The 19,557-nt window shown below is 45.3% G+C and overlaps 1 protein-coding gene across 33 annotated transcripts in view; it reads left to right on the top strand.

Annotated features, from left to right (window-relative positions):
• TBC1D5 (TBC1 domain family member 5) overlaps nt 1-19,557 on the top strand; it is a 682,585-nt gene that overhangs the window by 613,313 nt on the left and 49,715 nt on the right. For 29 of the 33 annotated variants that reach the window (XM_016426458.2, XM_007505143.3, XM_056800281.1 and 26 more), the window contains one exon: nt 3,754-3,819. The exons of the other annotated variants lie outside the window; for them this stretch is intronic. In XM_016426458.2, the coding sequence (XP_016281944.2) occupies nt 3,754-3,819 (66 nt within the window). The remainder of the gene's footprint in view (nt 1-3,753; nt 3,820-19,557) is intronic. 33 annotated transcript variants of the gene reach the window in all.

Genomic DNA, 19,557 nt, shown 5'->3' with positions numbered 1-19,557 from the left:
ATTCACCCATAGGCCCTTTGGGTGCAGGAGCCAATAGGCTCTCTGCAACACACGCTGAGGTTGTTTGACGGAGATCCGCAGTAAGCCCGTTCTTAATGGCTCCGCCATGCAAGAGAGGCCTTCGGAAGTCACCGAGCCCACCTGGGTACGTCGTTCTAGCCTGCGTCAAAGTGTGCTGGGTTAAAAACCAGCCAGACCCAATGCAGTAATATTGCAGCCAACCAGAGGCGGCTGCCGCAGTGACCCGCTAACGGGGAGCCCCACCAAGACCCGAAGAGGAGGAGGAGGAGGAGGAGGAGGAGAAGGAGGAGGAGGAGGAGGAGGAAGGCCTCTCTGGGGGCCCTGAGGAGTCTCTCCTAGGCAGCCTGGGGTCTTTCCAGTTCGACCCACTCAGAGGAGGCTTCATTAGATGGTTTCTCAGACAGGGAAGGTCCGTCTCAACACCTCCTCCGTAAACTGGACATAGGATGGGTGCTTATCTCCTCCTTCCCTTACAGGGTGGTTGAAAGGAAGAAGAAAGGTTAGGGAGGCAGGGAGGCTGCGAGAGCCCAGAGGTGTCGGAGCTCCGTCATTGGGGGGCTTCATGCAAAAAGCACCTTCATGAGCTCCCGTGCTGAGAGACAAGCGCCGGGTCTGCAGAGAACCCTCTGTGTCCATACTAAGAGTGCTGTCCAAAGGAAGTATTACTGTGTGTCTGTGCACACACGCACACACACACTCATGCACACACGCACACACACACGCACACTCTCCTTCCCAAGACCAGTTTCCCTCTGCCTTTGCTCTGTTCATGTCCTGCTTTTATTAAATACTAGTCATTATATAATTAGTATCTTAATTTTTATTAAAATATTCCGTTTACCTCGCACGAGAATAACGGCTTTCAATTCTCGTCCTTACTTGTTAATGCAGAGCTGTCACGCATGATTTAAAGAAAGGGAGACTTAAAATCATTAACATATTGTAAATGTATTTTAATGCCAGGAGACATGCCCACTTCCAGAATGGAAATGAAAGTTATTTTATATATTTCTTAATTGTACTGTTTTATTGTTCCAAACAAATATAATTTCAATATTGCTTTGATAACAAGCTATAGTCAGTAGTAATTCTAACTGATGGCAGGCAAATGAGTCAGAGAGTCTCTAAGTACTGTGTTTTAAATTTTCTGAGGAACCAAGCCAAATGACTCCAGCAGAATAAAGTTGTCTCTCTGAGGAAATGTCAAGTATTAATACCACTGTGAGGGAGAGAGGAAGTGCGAGGAGATGGAACAATCGATGAAAACCCAGTCCCCAATCAGAAGGAGACAACAGAACACTTAAGAAAGGATTTGGAACACGAGGATCACTGGGGTATTTTGTAAGCGATCCCTGTACTCCGAGAAAGTGGTCGTCTTTGGGAACTCTTTGGGTTTTCACGGAATCCTAGCGAGAGCTGTCAGGAACCTTAGAGATGATCTAGTCCAGCCCCTGACTTTACAGAGAGGGAAACTGAGGCCCTTTGAGGAAACCGCCAACTACTCTAAATCTCTCTGACTGCATAGTGATGGCCTCACTTTATACAGCACCCACTGTTTTTACACACTATTCGTCTCTGGAGACGCGTATTTTTAAAATATGAAAGTAGGTTTCACTTTCTTTGGTGAGTTGCCTTGAGAGAAAATATTTCAGAAATTAAAGGGGAAGGGAAGAGTCTGAGCCTGGGAACCCAGAAGCATGGTTTCTGGTCTCAGCTTTGTCACTGCCTCTTTATATAACCTCAGATAAGTCATCTAACCCATGCGGGCCTCAATTTCCTCATCAGTAAAATGAGGGGCCTGAATTGTAACAAACAACTATAGAGTACGATGATATTTTAAAATGAGACCCTTTAACCCCCAGAGTAGAACCTAATTCTTGATTGGAATTTCTGGGTGCTTGTGTTTCCCTCTCCTAAGTATGCCCAACTATATTACCTCATTGATAAATTTGAAACAATATCATTTACCCCGATAAACAGCGCAGTCATCAGCCTGTTAGGAGACCTCGTATTAGGGACATGATTTTAAATTATCTCAGAGCTATCTGTAGAAGCAGTAATCAGTCATATGCACAGTGCCTTTGAGGGGGAAAAAATGTAATATCTTTTTTAGCGTACTCTGCTGGAAAATTCACAAGTTTTGAAAAATTGTTGTTTACAAAGATAAAAATGCTTCTATGGTTTTCATAACATTTTCCACTTCTTGATTATTCACGCTGATATAGAAGAACAGCATTATATATAATCCAAAACTAATTTATGATCGACTATGGTTCAGGGGACAACAGATTTGCCTCCCTGATTCTGGATGGCTCTGGATGGGATTAAAATTAGTGTGCATTCCCTGACCACACACTAAGACAGCAAGAGAGATGACCCGAGGGTAGTAGGGTGGCTATAGATGGAAAAATTGGAATTTAAAAGCCTCCACAGGTATTTATAAAGCTGATGAAACAGATGAGAGCAGATCATTGACAGTCAACTGTAGAAGAGAAAGGAGGGATTTTAATGTGCTAATTAATGACTATTTTATAGTCTACAAACTCCTCCTTGCTTGGTTATTTTCTAAACTCCTGTCAGGCAGATGTTTTACTTTATTTCAGTTACGGGAGGAATATAAAAGGGGATGCTATTAATTGATCTGTGGGAATGTAATTACAACCCAGCAAATTCTAAATGAGTTGATCATGTTGCAAATCATAGCTGAAGCAAGTGCCCAGGGCATCAGGGGGATGGCATTTAATTCAGAAATGGATTTTTCACTATTCTGTAAATACCAAAGGGGGAATCACTGAACCTATTAATCATATGTAGTCTTTTTTGTGATACCAGTTTAAAAGACTGGACATCATTCCCTTTTTATGCACCAGTTAAAAAGCAACATAGGAGTTTGTATGGTTTAATAAAGGGGAAAGCAGCCTATTGATATTAAATTGACAATGCTGAATGTTGAGCTATCCATCAAGAAAACAACTCTAATCAAGCAGGAACAAAAAGCTCAGGAGACCTTTCTAAATCTTGTTGGCTTTCAAATATCTCCCAGGGTTTTGTGAGGTGAGTACTTGCAGAAAAAAGGTCCTTTTTACTCCTCAGTGCTCTTGAATCCCCACACTCTTTTCCTGGGTTCTCTTGTCCTTCTTGGCCTTAAATGCTTCTTTCTTAGAAGGGCACATGATCTACCTAAAACAAGGACCGTGTCTCAAGAGGGTGCTGTCTGTTGTATATTTTTACACACTGATGTTTCTAAATATGGGTAACTCATCATATTTCTTGATTTCTTAATTTGCAACTAAAAATGTACACTTGATATATACTATTTTTAAAAGTTTTTATCTAGTACTATAAATAATTTCTGACATGGGGGGATTTTTTTCAAAAACATAAAATTTTTTAAGAAATTAATTTTTTTAAAAACTGGGGTAGCACTTTGAAATACCTAAAGAAATAATGAAATCCACATTGCCAAATACTTTGATATAATTTCCCCTTATTCTGATGCAAACGGATTTTTCTTTGGAGAAAAAAAAAGCTTTCTTAAAAGACATGTTTTTATTTTTTAGTTCATTTCCTTTTTAAGAATAATTGCTCAATTGATTTTTCCTGGTTATGTTCTGTGTTTTCAGGGGTTGTTGGATCAAATGAAAAAGTCTTTCGGCTCTTAAAAGGGAAAAAAATATTTCATTCAATTACTTCTCTTGATGAAATCTAATTATTTTTTCTTATGAAATCTAGGAGATGTAGTTACAGGAAGCGATGCTCAGGTTTCTGTTCCTGTCCAGCCTCTAACTGGCCTCCAAGGTACAGTCACTCTTGTGACACAGTCTATGTTTGCCTGCAGCATTCTCATTGTGTTCTCCCAGGTTCCCTAAGGCCACTTTTGCTTTCCTTTAGTTTCCATGTTTGCACCTCCCAAGTCACTGCTGCTGTCCAGCCACTAAGCGGCACTGTTGTTTCGAACAAAAAGGTCCTTTCCGTTCCATCCCACCCAAGAGATGCTCAGGCAGCCAGGCTCTCTCACCCAGGTCTAATCCCCTTTGGGTGGCTGCAGAGATTGAGAAGCTCTGTCTGCCCACGTGTGCCACGATGGCCTTAGATGAGTCTGTGCCAAGCTTAAGCCTCCGGGGGCCGCCATGAGCCGCAGGGACTTCCACTTCAAAAGACTGTCCTGCCTGATTCTGAAATAAATAGTAAAAATAAAACATTCTGTGTCACACCAACCACAGCACAGTGACTAATGGCGATTTAAGGGAGAATAAAGAGCATTTTACTAGCCTGTCAGTGCTTTCTAAGAGAAAGAAGGACGTTTCCATTCTTTAAAGGAGTTTTGTTAAGAAGTTATTCAACAGACAATTCACCATTTCATTATAGTATCTTTGCAATGAAGGAAGCTGGGGCAGGGGGGGGGGGGATTATAGAACTCTGAATTCATTCTAAGCTGCTCTGAGTCTTGGGAGATACAATGCATCTCAGAGGTAGAAATACAAATTTCCTTCATTAACTTCAGATGCTTACGTGCAGGTGACTCCTGGACAGTCACTGTTCTTCGTGGGCTTATAGTGAAAGGGAGGCTGCAGTCCCATCTGGATTAGGCTCAGCCTCGTGGTCATTATAGCGCCCCCCACCTTCGCAGTGGCTGCCTCAGTTGGGTCGGCTTTCCGTAGGAACCTTCACCCCATAGAGAGCGCCCTTCCCCCATTTCCTGCCGCCAGGAGTAATACCTGGATGGTTCATTGGGATCGTTATAATCTGTGAAGGGCGTAGTGTGAATCTCATTCCCATTTTATACATGAGAAAACCAACCTCGAGAAGGTAAGTGGCTTGCTTGTGGGCACAAAATATCAAATGTCTGAGGCAGAATTTAAATATAACGAGGATGGTCAGGATGCACAAAGCACCAGGCCCGGAGGCAGGAACACACATCTTCATGAGTTCAAATCCAGACTCAGACACTTACTAGCTGAATGACTCTGGGCACGGCACGCCACTGTTTGCCTCAGTTTCCTCATCTGTAACATGAGCTGCAGAAGGAAATGGCAAACCATGCTGTTATCTGCCATGAAAACCCCAAATGGGATCCAGAAGAGTCAGGCACAACTGAAAGGACTGAATGACAAAAGTCCTGAAATCAAGTCTAGCCCTATCACTGTGCCTCGGACTCTACCCTGCTTGGGACATCTCCCTCCCCACTGCACATCCTTCTGGGCAGAGGGAAAACGCTCTCCTTTTCTTGGTGCACGTTGATAATAGAGGGAAGAGAGTGGAGTGGAGGGAAATCCACCCCAGGAAGTCCTTCGACCCCGCAGAAGGGAAGGCCAGGAGAGGGCGTGTGGGAAAGAGAAGAGGCTTCCCCAGGGCTGGGAGAGCAGCCCCGTCCGCCTCTCGAGGCTCCCACCAGACTCCATCCTTGGGCCTCACCCCTGAGTCTTCAGGCTTGGGCTACATGAGATTGCACTTGAACCTTCCTAATGGAGAAACGGGCTCCACCGAATGGCAGCTCTGGGGAGGGCAGCCCACATGCCACGGGGCAGGTGAGGTGTTCCTGTCCAGCTGGTCCCGCTGCTCAGCGATGGCTGGTTCATGAGAGAAGTGCTGTGCTCCGCAGGCGTGCCCTGATCCGGCGATGGGTCCGTCAGGGCGCCCTCCCTGGCCCCCTGCAGACACAGTCTTGGCCTGAAGAGAGCCTCTGCAGCCTCCTGGGGGCTTCCTCTGGCCTTTCAGCCTTCTGTGACGATTGTGCCGCATTCAGGGGGGTCATCTTCAGCTTCATTGCTGCCATACACCAAACCCGCCTCGTTTTCTAGCCATTCCTTCTCTGCCCCTCTGCTCCGCCTCATCCTTGGCAAAAGGCGCCCGAAGCTCCCGTCTGCTGCCACCCCCGCCCCGGGGCTGCGATGCCGCTTAGATTTCCTGAAATGTTGACGCTTTTTCAACTATCTAGAAAAGCACGAATGCTCCAAAGACGCTTTTTGTATGAGAGGCCGACACTGCTGCCCGCTCTGTCCTTCCTTCTTGCTTCTTCCGGACCCAACTCAACATCCGTGTGCTTTACCTGCCTGCCAGGGGAAGAGGGGAAGAGATGTGCGTGCAGATGAGCACACCTTCCCTGGCACTCCGGCTCAGCGTGCTACCAGGCAGCCTGCACGTCATGACAGAGCAGTGGGAGCCTGCAGCGTGGATTACCCTGACGGACCCATCGCAGAGTGCGCTCCTCGTGCTTAGTGGCATTTCTCTGGGAACATGAATTTTGAAGTCCGTTAGACGGCAGGCCTTGGCCGCCTGTTTGTACCCAGGCCTGTGAGGAGCAGATCGACTCCTCCTCCCCAGCCTCCGCTGACCTCCAGGCTCCCCTCTCCAGCTGTCTTGAACATTTCAAACTGGCTGTCCAATGGACTTCTGCCCAAAACGGAACTCTGCATTTCCCCCTCCTCCTCCTTCTCTCCCCTCTGGCCCCTTATCCCCTCTGACACTGCCCTCATCACCTCAAAATGGGACTATTGCAACCGCTGTTGGTGGTTCTGCAAAGCCTCTCGCTAGCCCAATCCATCCTCTCGTCAGCCATCAAATTATAGATCTGGCAGTTGGCCCTCCTCCTCTATACACTCTGGTGGCTCCCCATCCCCTCCAGGATCCACTGCGTCATTGCCTGGCCCCTCCTGCCTTTCCAGCCTTCTTCCATTTGGCTCCCCCACACTCTTCCATGGAGTGACGGGTCTGCTAGCTGTTCTGCAAGCAAGACCCTCCAGCTCCGGGCTCTGGGCATTTTCTCTGCCTGCCCCCCATGCCAGGAGTGATCTCCATCCTCAACTCTGCCTCCCGACTTCCTTCGCCTCCTCTGAGCCCCAGCTAAGATCCCGCCTTTTACAAGAAACCTCTCCTCACCCTTGTAATTCCAATCCCTTCCCTTGCTGAATTATTTCCTGTTTGCCCTGTATATAGCTTCTAGTTTCTTGTCTTCCCCATTAGAACGTGAACTCCTCAAAGGCGGGGACTTTCTTCCACCTCTTTTTGACCCAGGCCCTGGACCATAGGAGGCACTAACACGGTTAGCGATGGCTTGTTTGGGCCGTGTCCCATGTGAGATGCCTACAGTTCAGGGCACACCCTCCATGGATGTACCCCACCCCATCTCCTCTGAACTTTGGGTAAAAGCCATCTCTTTTGGATAAATTCATTAGGTAGTCCTGAATGCCTGTGACCTCTCTGAAATTATTCCTGAGAAGTCATCCCTGCCTCACTTGAATTCAGTACCATTTTCAAGAACTTGACCCCTCAGGACAGCATCTCCTGGCCTCCAGGTAGGACTTTGTCACACCCAGCAATAACAGTCAGTAGTTCTCCACTTCCCTTGAAGGGCTCAGCTCTTGAGCACTTTCTGTTTGGGGAGAAAGACCTCAAGACCGTCTGGCACTGGCTCTTCCCCTCTGCTGCCTCTTCATGTTCCCAGTGCAGATCAGACATGGCAGCAGCCCTGAGCACTTTGGAAGCTCTCCCCAACTATCCCTCCTTTCATTAAAATGGCCCACGCGGCTCTGGAGGAGCTTTGCAGGTTGGCTTAAGCAAGACTTGCGCATGAAGGAACACAAGGAAACCGTGCTTATCTGTAGGACCTATAAACCAGATGACCAGCCTGGAAGATCCCTCCTCCGCACAGGGGAAGTCCATCCGCCATCACCCTTCTTGCTCCCCATTCGTAGCTCTTCCTCGCTGTCCATCTAGTGTTGGACGTTATAAGGCCGAGTGGCAAAGCGAGTGAGAAGCCAGCCCGGGTGAGTTTTTGTCTGTTTCCCTCCTTTTTGACACTTCCCTGATTCAGAGAAGTAATTCAAGTCTGCACCTTATAAGGTCTCTTGCTGGGAGCCAGGCTTCTGCGGAAGTCAAGAAACCAGAGCCCTAAATGGTGTCGGCAGTGTTCATTTGCCGAATTGTGCCTATAAGGCTGGGAACTATGACTTGAAAGCCTCAATCATCTCCTAAGAGTTGTGGGCAGTAAGTGTAATAAGCCTTTCTTAGGAGCAGGGCGGAGTGTATTTTCCAGGATAATGGCCAAGCGGGACCCGCAAAGTACAGCAAAGAGCCAGTGGAAGTGTTTAGCTCACCTACTGAAAGTAGGAAAACCTATTAAATATTGGAGGAGGAAAAAAGGATTCTTTCTTCAGTTTCAAGCCGAGCTGATCCTTGGAGGGAAGGAATGCATTTTGTCTGCTTCCTCTGCCTTGGTTGACTTTTGACAATCTGGGCGCTTGTGTCAGGGGTAGATCTTACCCTCTGCCTCATTTGTAGACCAGTCGGTTCAGTTGTCATTTGTTGATTTGTAACAGATTATCAGCAAAACTAATTTGTAATTGTTTCCTGTTTGCTCTAACAAGATGGTTCAGCTCTTTAGCCCTCAGGGTTTGAAGTAACTCATGGTTTTCTACCTCCTTTTAACTTGAGTTGAATCTTATTCATTCTTTCTTTTTGCAAACGTATTAAAATGTGTATCATAAACCAAGCAAATTTTGTTATTAATACTTCTATGATCTCATTGCCACCTTCATGGATCTATTTGGTAGCTTGTTTGTTGCCTTAAGGTCAAAAAACCTGAATTTTAGTACTAGTTCCTTATTGTTAGTGGGTAACCTGGGCAAACTAATGAATGACCTCTGGGAATTCCTTGCCTTGCCTTTAAAATGGCCTACTCCTTAGTAAATGAGTCATTGAGAACCCTTTCAGATTGTTAAATATTTCCCAATTCGATTTCAGAGCATTTGGGGACTTTTGCTAGCCAAGTTCCTGTTTAGAGTTAGCCTTGATATACCACATCTTTCTGACTTCAAATCCTGAGGTCTATCCATTATACCATACTGCCCTCTATATAGGAATTACTAAAGTGTTCTCTGTATCGTAGGTATTTACTGTGGTAGATAAGCAACAATAAAAATATACTTAAATTCCCTAACCTGGACCCAAACAAGTTTTTCCTAACATGCCTTCTGGAAAATGATAGTAATAGCTCTCTTAGAAGATCACCAATCCCACTAGCCCATTTCTCTAATAAATTACTGAGAAGTCAAAGAACTTGGAGCATAATATTCCAGAGGGCAAATGATATAAGCTTATAGCCAAAAATAACTTTCTCAGCCCACCAGGCAGGAAAATAGATTTTTAATGAAACAGAAGATTTCTAAGCATACCTAATTTAAAAACTATAGATGCATAGATGAAGGAAGAGTTGAAAAAGTGTAGTTTTGAAATTTTTTTTGTAAATAAAAAAGGAGTATTAAAGGGAAAAAATGAGAATTCTAGAAAAATCACTGAAAGGAATGAATAGTTTAGCACAAAAGATATAAAATCTTAACCAAGAAGAAAAATCACTGAAAAATTAGAATTGATGAAATAGAAACTATTGACTCCATGAGTCATCAGGAGATATAAAACAAGTTTAAAAGACTGAAAAAAAAGATAGAAGAAAATATAAAATCTCCTATTGCAAAAAAAAAAATGACCTGGAAAAGAGATTAAGAAGGAAAAAAGGAAAGAATCATTGGTCTGCCTTAAGACTACATACCAAAAGAAAGTGTCTAGACATCTGATTTCAAGACATTAGAACCACAGGGCAAAGTAGGAACCAAAAAAAAAATCTATCAGTCATCTCCTGAAGCCCCAAAATGAAAACTCCCAGAAATATTATAGCCAAATCTCAAACTTTTAGATGAAAAAAAAAAAACCACAAAACAACATTGCAAGTAGCTGGAAAGAAAAATCAAGTACCAATGAACCCCAAACAGGATCACACATAATTTAGGAACCACCAATATTAAAGAACAGAGAGTTTGGAATGCATTCCAGAAGTAAAGGGATATAGACTTATAGCCAAGAATAACTTGGAAAAACTAAATATAATCCTACATTGGGGAGAATGGACATTTAATAAATTAGAGAACTTCCAAACATTTCTGATGAAATGAACAGAAACTTTGACATTCAAACGCAGGAGTTAAGGAAAACGTAATAAAGGAACAGGCACAAATGCAGTGATAAAGGACTAAATAAATATAAAATGCTTATGTTTTATCATCAACTGGGGACAAAGAAGGAATCTAATTAGAAGATTTAAGAGTTGTTTTGTTATTTCTTATTGATCTTAAAAGAAGAATGAAAAGTCAGAGGAACAAGGAAGATTAGAGAAAGTTACCTCACATAATTGAATTCTACAAACACTTGAACCCCATTCTCATCTGAATTGGTCAAAGGAGGGAAGAATATACAAATGGAGTAGAGACAGAAGTACATTTTACTCAATATGTAGATAGTACAGAAAGGAATTAGAGTGTATTAATGGAAGGATTAATTCCTAAGCAAAAACAAAGCTGTTTTTTAATAGGATTTTTTGAGGTGGCAAATTGGAACCTGAGGGAGTGCCCACCAGTTGAGGAATAGTTTAACACACTTTGGTATATAAATGTTGTAGAATATTATGGTACTGCAAGAAATGATGATGGGGATGATTTCAGAGACACCTGGGAATATTTCTAGGAATTGATGAAAAGCAAAGTGAACAGAACCTAAAGAACAATTTATACAATGACAACAGTCTGGTAAAGCTAAGCAAGTTTGAAAGACTTAGGTTGAGCATGATGACCACCAACCACTATTCCCAAGGATTAATGAGAACCATGCTACTATATGCACACAGAGAGAGACAGGCAGACAGATAGTTATAGTAGATAGATAAGATAAAATAAGATAGATGTAAACATGGCTTATAAATTGTAACAGAGAATTTGTTTTTCTTTTGTTCTCAATTGAGAATAGGGGAAGCAGGTAAGAAGGAAACAGAATAGATTTTTGCTGGATGAAAAAAACAAAATTTAATTTAAAACCAACAAGCAAACTTAGCTATATTAAGACACCCAAATGGTGTAGTGGATAGAGTGCTAGACTTTGAATTAGGAAGATCTGATTTCAAAATCTGCCTTAGACACTTAAGTAGCTGTGTATCACTGGAGAGGTCACTTACCCTCTGCCAGCCTCAGTTTTTTCCTCTATAAAATGGGGAGTAATAATAACTTCTCTCTCAATAATAACACTTATCTACCATTTTATGATGATCAAATAACATATACAAAGTTATTTGAAAACTTAAAACCACCATATAAATACCATTATTCTATATCTATGGTAACTGGATATACTTTTGATACATTCCTCAAGTCTTTATAGGAGGATGAGGAAATTTGAAAATACTTTTTGGAAGAATGAAAAGGTGTTTTTCAGAATTCTCTTTAAGATACTTAATAAAAATAGCAAAGATGCATTGGTTTCTGAATGGATAGAGAAACTAAAAAAGATCAAACACCTGCATTTCTTTTTTCTAATATTAGTTATATTAGTCATTTTGAAGTCAAAACCACATTCTAATTCAGTTCGGAGTTTAGAAAACATTTTTAAATATTCATAAAGTGAGTCTTTGATAGGAAAGATGACATTAGTAAAAGACTTGCACATGTTCTAAAATTTGTACTTTAAAGTAAAAATGCCATGATGTTTTATATCTGTTTTTTTTTTAATTTGGCTAATAAAGTTTGGAACCCGGAAGGAATAGGTGAAAGTGTAGAAAGGTAGTCAATAGCCACAGGAAGAAAATTCCTAATGAAACATACACAGCTAGCCTTACAATTGTTGCTAAATCAACTTTTGAAAAACTGGGAATAGTCATAATTTTCTCTTCCTACCATATCTACAAACCAACTTGGCAGAAAAAAAGCAGAAATATTTGTAACAAATATGCATAGTTAAGCAAATATAATCCCCATATTGGTCATATCCAAAATATGCCTCAGTCTGCACCATTAGGTCATCACCTGTCAGGAAGTGGGTCACGTGTTTCTTCATTTTATTATGAGTTCCCCCTTGTTCATAAGTGGTCATGGCATGATGAATTCTTATGTCATTCAAAGTTGTTTATCTTTAAAATATTATTGTATAATGATTCTCCTAACTGTACTCATTTCACTGTTACAAGGGAATCACTTTAAAAGACTGATATATATTAATTTAAGGTCGCCAAGGAATCAGCTATGTAATTCCTAAATGAAAAACTCAAGTCAGCCGTCAGCCTTTTTTGGAGTTTAATTACAATAGGAGTAAGAAAGGAATTAGAGATAGAGAGAGAGCAAAAGGGAGAAAAGGGAATAGGGCTTAAATACCCCCTTCTGTTTAGGCTGGGCCAAAAGGCCCAAGCCCTTAGATAGCTGGGGCAAAGAAAAGAGATCAGTCCCTATTACTCACGTGACCAAAATGGAGAAACAGTCTCAGAGGCCCCCACCTTCAGCTTCCTTCAGAGCAAGCCTTCTCAGAGCCACCGCAATCACTCCCGACCAAAAACTCCACCACCCTCTTGAGTCTCCAGACCCTCCTATCTTTAAGGAAACCATCCAAGTTGCCTCCCCTCAGTCCTCACATCTACCAATCACTCTTCATCAATTTCCCTGTCAATGGAGGCTCTCGCTTAACCCAGGACCGCCCAGAGGTTTCTGGCTTTTGCACATGTCTGTTGAAGGTCATATTTTTCAAATGATTAAATCTTTACTCCTTTGCTACAGCCCTTTCTAAATCCTGTTAACTTGAGTATGGTAGAGATTGGAATAATTAAATTTTGATCTAGGCTGCAGCCCTTACTCAATCCTATTAGGACTGAATAGGGTGGAGATTTATTCCAAGTATCTCCATTGTATCAATTCTAAAATCAATCAAGACTCAAAGAAATTCCTGTTCTATGCTTAAGCATAGGTCAAAGTCCTTTCCATTGTTCAGCAAAAGGTTTCTGTCCTAAAGTAATCTTAAGAAGGGAAGAGAAAGAACCTCCCATGCCAATGGGGTTCCCATTCCAATAGACTATCAGTAAGAAATTTTCCAAGTATGAAATATCCCAGTGGTGAAATTTCCAACATTTATAAGTCTAAGGAAATTTGAGGTTTACATCACTCTATATCAGTTCATACAAGTCTTCTTAAGTTTCTCCAAAGTTTCCTCTCTCAGCATTAGTTTCCACTACTTTCATATGCTACAATTTGTTCAGCCAGTCTCCTATTGATGAGTAACCTGTAGTTTCCAGGTCTTTGCCACCACAAAAAGAGCTTCTATAAATATTGTTGTACCTCAAGGTCCTTTTTCCCTTTTCTTTGATTTCTTTGGGATATAGTCCTTGTAGTAGTGTTGCTTTTCAGAATGGCTACAAAACCATCAGAGTTTCACCTAGAATGCATTCCTATACCTGTTCACCCACAGTCCCTCCAACATTTGTCTTTTTATAAATCCACTTTGTAAATTCAATAGGTAGGAGCTGAAATCTTTCAGTTCTTTAATTATTAGTGATTTGGAGCATTATCATGTAGCTTTTGTAAAGAATTTTGATATCTTTCTCTGAAATTTACCTGTTTCTATCCTTTCATCATTTATGACTTGGGGAATGGTTTTTATTCTTAAAGTAATTGAATTCTTGGTTAGATTGGTTAGAGCGATTCTTCAAATGCGCATTGTGCCTCGCCATCCAAAATGCACCCAGACAGTTCGCGCATCTTGCAACAGAGATCCACTTTATCTGCAAACATTCCAGTCCTGTCTGGATGACAAACTGTCTGCCAAGGGACCACTCACTGGAAGCCCAACTGAGAAATGGAACTCGGTGACGGAAACATCAAAGGAAGTCCTAGGCCTCAAACAACGCAACCACCAGGACTGGTTTGATGAGAACAACACTGCTACTGAAGACCTATTGAACAAAAAGAACAAAGCCTTTATGGAGTGGCAAAATAACCCAAACTCTGCTCCTAAAAATGACAGATTCAAGTCTCTCCAAGCTATGGCGCAGTGTGAGATCAGGAAGATGCAAGACCAATAGTGGGGAAAAAAAGGCAGAAGAAATCCAGCATTTTGCTGATACAAAAAACTACAAACAAATTTTCAGTGCCCTCAAGACTGTCTATGGGCCATTAAAACCCACCAACACTCCCTTGCTATCCTCTGACGGTGACACTCTCATAAAAAATAAAAAAGGCATCAGCAACAGGTGGAAAGAACACTTCAGTCAGCTTCTCAACCGATCCTCTTCAGTCAACCAAAAAGTGCCCTTGACCAGATCCCCCAAAACCACACCATTGAACAACTTGATGTCCCTCCTTCAATAGAGGAAGTCCAAAAAGCCATTAAACAAATGAGTGCAGGCAAGGCACCCGGTAAAGACGGGATCCCAACCGAGGTGTACAAGGCCTTAAATGGAAAAGTGCTCCAGGAATTCCACGTAGTGCTGACCAGCATATGGGAAGAGGAAGACATGCCCCCAGAACTCAGAGATGCCTCCATCGTAGCCCTATACAAGAACAAAGGCACACGAGCAGCCTGTGAGAACTACAGAGGCATCTCACTACTCTCCACTGCTGGAAAGATCCTCGCTTGTGTTATACTCAACAGACTCCTGTCATCTGTTTCAGAGCAGAACCTGCCTGAATCCCAATGTGGCTTCCGACCAGATTGCAGCACCATCGACATGGTCTTCACGGTGAGGCAAATGCAGGAAAAATGCCTTGAGCAGAACCTGAATCTCTACATTGTCTTCATAGACCTGACAAAGGCGTTCGACACAGTGAACAGGGATGCATTGTGGGTGATCCTCAGCAAGGTCGGTTGCCCAGAAAAATTCATCAAACTGATCCAGCTCTTTCATGTTGACATGACAGGGGAAGTCCTATCTGGTGGAGAGACTTCCGATCGCTTCAACATCTCCAGTGGCGTGAAACAAGGCTGTGTTCTCGCTCCGGTGCTATTCAACCTATCCTTCACCCAAGTATTATGACATGTTGTGAAGCATCTAGACCTGGGCGTCTACATCAAATACTGACTGGATGGCTCACTATTCGACCTTCGCCGCCTGACTGCAAAAACAAAGACAACAGAGAGACTCATCCTGGAAGCTCTCTTTGCAGATGACTGTGCTCTCATGGCCCACCAAGAAAATCATCTCCAAACCATTGTGGACAGGTTCTCCACCGCAACAAAACTGTTTGGCCTGACTATCAGCCTCAGCAAAACAGAGGTGCTGCTCCAACCTGCACCAGGGAGGCCAACGAACCAGCTGTGCATTACAATCGACGGCACGCAGCTTTCTAACATCAACACCTTCAAGCACCTGGGCAGCACCATCGCCAACAACGGGTCCCTAGACCACGAGATCAATGCCAGGATCCAAAAGGCCAGCCAGGCACTTGGGCAGCTGCGCTGCAAAGTCCTCCAACACAGCGGTGTAAGCACTGAGACAAAGCTCAAAGTGTACAACGCAGTGGTCCTCAGCTCGCTCCTGTACGGTGTGAGACATGGACACGGTACCGGAAGCACATGAAGCAGCTGGAGAAATTCCACCAACGCTCCCTCCGGTCAATCATGAGGATCCGATGGCAGGACCGAATCACCAACCAGGAAGTCCTCGACAGAGCCAACTCCACCAGCATCGAAGTCCTGGTCCTCCAAACCCAGCTACGATGGTCTGGACACGTCATCCGCATGGACCCAGCGAATACCAAGACAGGTATTCTATGGTGAACTGTCAGCTGGACTCAGGAAACAAGGCCGACCAAAGAGAAGATTCAAGGATCAGCCAAAGCCAAAATTGAAGTGGGCTGGCATGACACCAAAGCAACTAGAACTCGCTGCCTCTGACAGAAGCAGCTGGAGAACCCACATTAACCAGGCCGCCCCCACCTTTGAAGATGAGCCACAACCGCACCTCCCGTAACAACTGGTGTCTCAGGCCCCGTGTGCCACAAACTGTGCGCCTCAGCCTTGGGACTCCAAAGCCACATAAGGGTACACCGTAGATGAAACTGCACAAAGACAATAGTCATTCTCGGTCACCAAGAGACTACCACTAATTGCATTCTTACACTGTCCCCCTCATCTTGTTCTGTCTTGTCAAGGAATCTTACATTTTACAATTTCTTTTTACATTTTACAATTTTACAAATCTAAAGATTTGTAAAAGGCCTCTGACATCATTTAATCCATCAACCTCCTTCCTTTTTGCTATAGATGAGGAGCCACAGCAACAGATGTTAAATGCCTTTTATTAAATCAGCAGGCTGCTACATTCCAAAGCCAGGAATTGAACCCAGTTCCTTATGTCTACACCTCCTGATTCCTCAGAGAGAGTTCTCTCACTACCAGATTCAACAAGCTTTTGTTGTCTAGTGTGTGCCATGAACTGCAGATTCAGAAAGAAAAAAATGGAAACAGTCAGGGCCCTAAAGGACTGCCCTGAAGTACAAATGCAGGGACACACCACGTGCCCAGGTGAATGTAAACAAGATCATTGAAAGCAGGAGGGATCCCACAGGACTGGGGAAAGCTTTGGGACTATTTCTTGTGGTCAGTTATGCCTGGAAGAAAACTTGGGGTGCCCAGAGGCCAAGGTGAGGAGGAAATCCAGCCTAAGCATGGAAGTAAGAAACAGGATGTTAAGTTCAGAGAACAGAAAATTGATCAGGAGGGCAAAGGAGGTGGAATGGACGAAGAAGCTAGGCCAGAGCTTATAGTGAAGGAATTCAAAGGCCTTCCTGAGGAGTTTGTATTGGATCTCAGAAAAAAATGAGAGAACCCCATTCTTGAGGAGGCGGCTGATGCCGTCAGACTCTCCTTAAGTGGCCCTCATTTTGGATTGTTTATGGCAGCAAAGAAGTTTGATTGAAATGCAGAGAAGGGAGAAAGAAGACTTTAGGCGCTGACAGATAATACGTGGAGAGAGACCCTGTAAGAGATTCTGGTAGATGGAGTAAGCGAGGAAGAGCCCCGAGTAGAGGAGACTGAGCACCCAAGGCAGCACCCACTGGGTGCCTGGCAAGGGGGATTGCTGGGGACAGCAAGCAGAACCAGTCCTGGCTTTGTGGAGCTCCCAAGCTAATGGCAGAGAAATAGATGAACATGGCTGTGCCTACAAAGGGGAGATGGGCAGCTCCGAAAGCGGTCCTGATGGTGCATTGCTAGGGAATCGCAGTTAATAGTAGTGACTTGTCTGAGTAATAGCCTGTCTGCAGGTAATAAATAGACTCCTTGTTTGGAGAAAGCTTGCAGAGAACCTTTCACCCTGCCCCGACCATCCCGGTGTTTCAGAGTGAAACCAAGAGCTCCAAGAACAAGAGCAACTCTCAGGTCTTCCCCAGCCTTTCTGATGGGGGCAGCCGGAGGGAGCACCTCCAGGAGGTCTTTGAGGGCTGCGGGGGCGAGTACCCGGAGGTGTAGGTTCCCCACCATCTCTGGGAGGGGAGGACTGTTAGGAGGGCCCTTTGGCGGAGGCCCCGATAGAAAGGTCCCTCTTTGGTTCTCGTTCTTCGCCTTCCCCCTGAATTCCTGCTTCCTCCCCATCAGAGATCAGAGCGCTGCTTCTATTGTGTTTGGCTGCTTTTTCTGCAGCTCCCACGCGCGGTGCCTCCTTTGATCCCCACAAGGGCCTTGTGAGGGACTCAGAACAAACGTATGATGATAATTTTGCGGATGAGGAGACGAGTCAGACAAAATGTCAGTCACGAGAGAGCACCTGTTCGTGTTTTAGATGGTTTGCGGGAATACGGCAGCGGTAGAGTGTGTGTTAGTGGAAAGAACATCTGGCCAGGAGTCAAGATCCGGTTCTCATCTGAGCTCTAGTTCTGGCGAGCCGCTCGAGGACTGAGTGACTGCTTGACCAGGCTGGGCCGTGATTTCCTCTTCAGAACCAGGATATGGACGCCTTTAGAGGAGATTTCAAATGTCCAGGGACAGCAGGCCTGTGATCTGTGGGGATCCCTTTACATCCGCATGCTGCCCGCTGAGAGGCGAGTGGGCTTCGGAGGCCAGGAGCGTCTCTTAAAGGTTGGGTCTTAGAGAAATCGAGCGGAAGGAAAGAAATGATAAAGCAAAGCTGGGGAAAGGCCTTCCCTGGAGGTGGCCAGGAATGGTGAGGCCCGGAAGCATTCTCTCCGGAGCAGTGATTCAGGATGAGTCACCCCCTTGGACATAGCCCGGGAGGCTGCAAAGCAAGCAGTGGAGAGAGGGGACTTCCTGGAAGGAAACCGAGGAAGTGGCTCCAGCTGGGGGGTGGGGTGGGGGGGCGTAGCTGTCCAGGATAGAGAGACAAGTCTGCAGTCCGTCTCGACATTCTGCCGGAGGGCAGCCCAGCACAAAGGGGCCACCCATTCACAGAGGACACTCACAGCTGGGGCGGTCCAGAAAGCTGACATCCGAGGAGGACCCTGGCCTCTTCCGTCCCGGAAAATAGCCACAGCACCTTCCTCCCATTTAGCTTTCACTACACCTGGCCAGCCCTGGTGCTCCCGCTTTCTGAGGTGAAGGCTCATCCCCCGAGGGTGTCTCTGCTGCAGATTCCCCTCCTCTATCTCCAGCCCCTCATCCTGGAAGCCTCCTAAATCCAAAGCAGAACTCATTTGCCTTCCCCTTATAGTCAAAGGGCCCCCCAGGCCGCTCTCCAATTGTCTCCTTTGTGCCTGTCACCCTGAGGATGGAAATGCCTCCGGGCGCCTCCCAGCCTCCAGGCTCCTCCCCAGGCTCCAGGCTCCTCCCCAGGCTGGGTACTCTTTCTAGGATCTAAAACCAAGCCTAGAGATCTCTGGGCCTTTGTTTACAGCCAGGCCCCTGCCTGCCTTTGCAGCCCTCTTCCTTTGTCCCTCCCACACTGAGGGTCCTTCTTGCTTCTCTTCCCCCTCCCGCCTCTGCCTGTGGACACATGGCTGTCCTGGCATGGGGTGAGCCCCGGAGGGCTCGGTTCTGGCCCACCTTCAGGGAAGAACCAGATTCATTCTGGACCAGTGAGGAGGAGCCCACAGAGGCTGGAGAGCCGAAGTTCAACAAACAGTATTCCTGAGTGCTTCTGCCATCCCCACCTGGGTGCAAAGGGCTTTACCCAGAACTCCTTTGTCCCAAAGCACAAAGGCTTAACTGACTGGGCTCCATCCCAGGCAGAATCCCAACTCCAAGCCCAACAATCTACACCCTGGGCCACCCAGCTGCCTTCCTATTTTGAGAAATAATCCTTCCATCACGTTGGGGGCAGCTGGGTGACCCTGGGCAAGTCACTTCCCTTTGCCGGGCCCTTGCCGCCCTTCCACCTTGGAACCCATTCACAGGGCTGATTCCTAGCAGAAGATGAGGTTTTGATGGAATCTGATCATGGCCTGTGGGGTGGAGTAAAGGAGCTGAGTAAGGGGGAATCCAGAGCGACAGGCCGGGAGTCCAGCCAGGAAAATTCCAGCCAGGAAAATTCCAGCGAGGTGGGGGAGGATGGACGGGGGTCCCCTAGCCGCCTGCTTGTTTGGGGGTTGTTGACCTCGCCTGGCACCTCCCCTCGTGCCTAGAGATGTTCCTGCAGCTCCCAAGAGAGAAACGGAAAGCCCGGCCGTCCAGGCACCATCTCGGGCCACCCCTCGCCCCTCACGGCCCTAGAGGCAGCCTCCCCAGACATGGGCGCCCCATCCCAAAATCAGGTAGTCTCACCGGCGGGTCAAATGTTGTGGCAGA

Source organism: Monodelphis domestica, chromosome 5 (genome assembly GCF_027887165.1).
Source record: "Monodelphis domestica isolate mMonDom1 chromosome 5, mMonDom1.pri, whole genome shotgun sequence".
Classification (NCBI taxonomy): Eukaryota; Metazoa; Chordata; class Mammalia; order Didelphimorphia; family Didelphidae; genus Monodelphis; species Monodelphis domestica.
The sequence above is the reverse complement of the archived record's forward strand: the minus strand, read 5'-3'. Positions and strand labels throughout refer to the sequence as shown.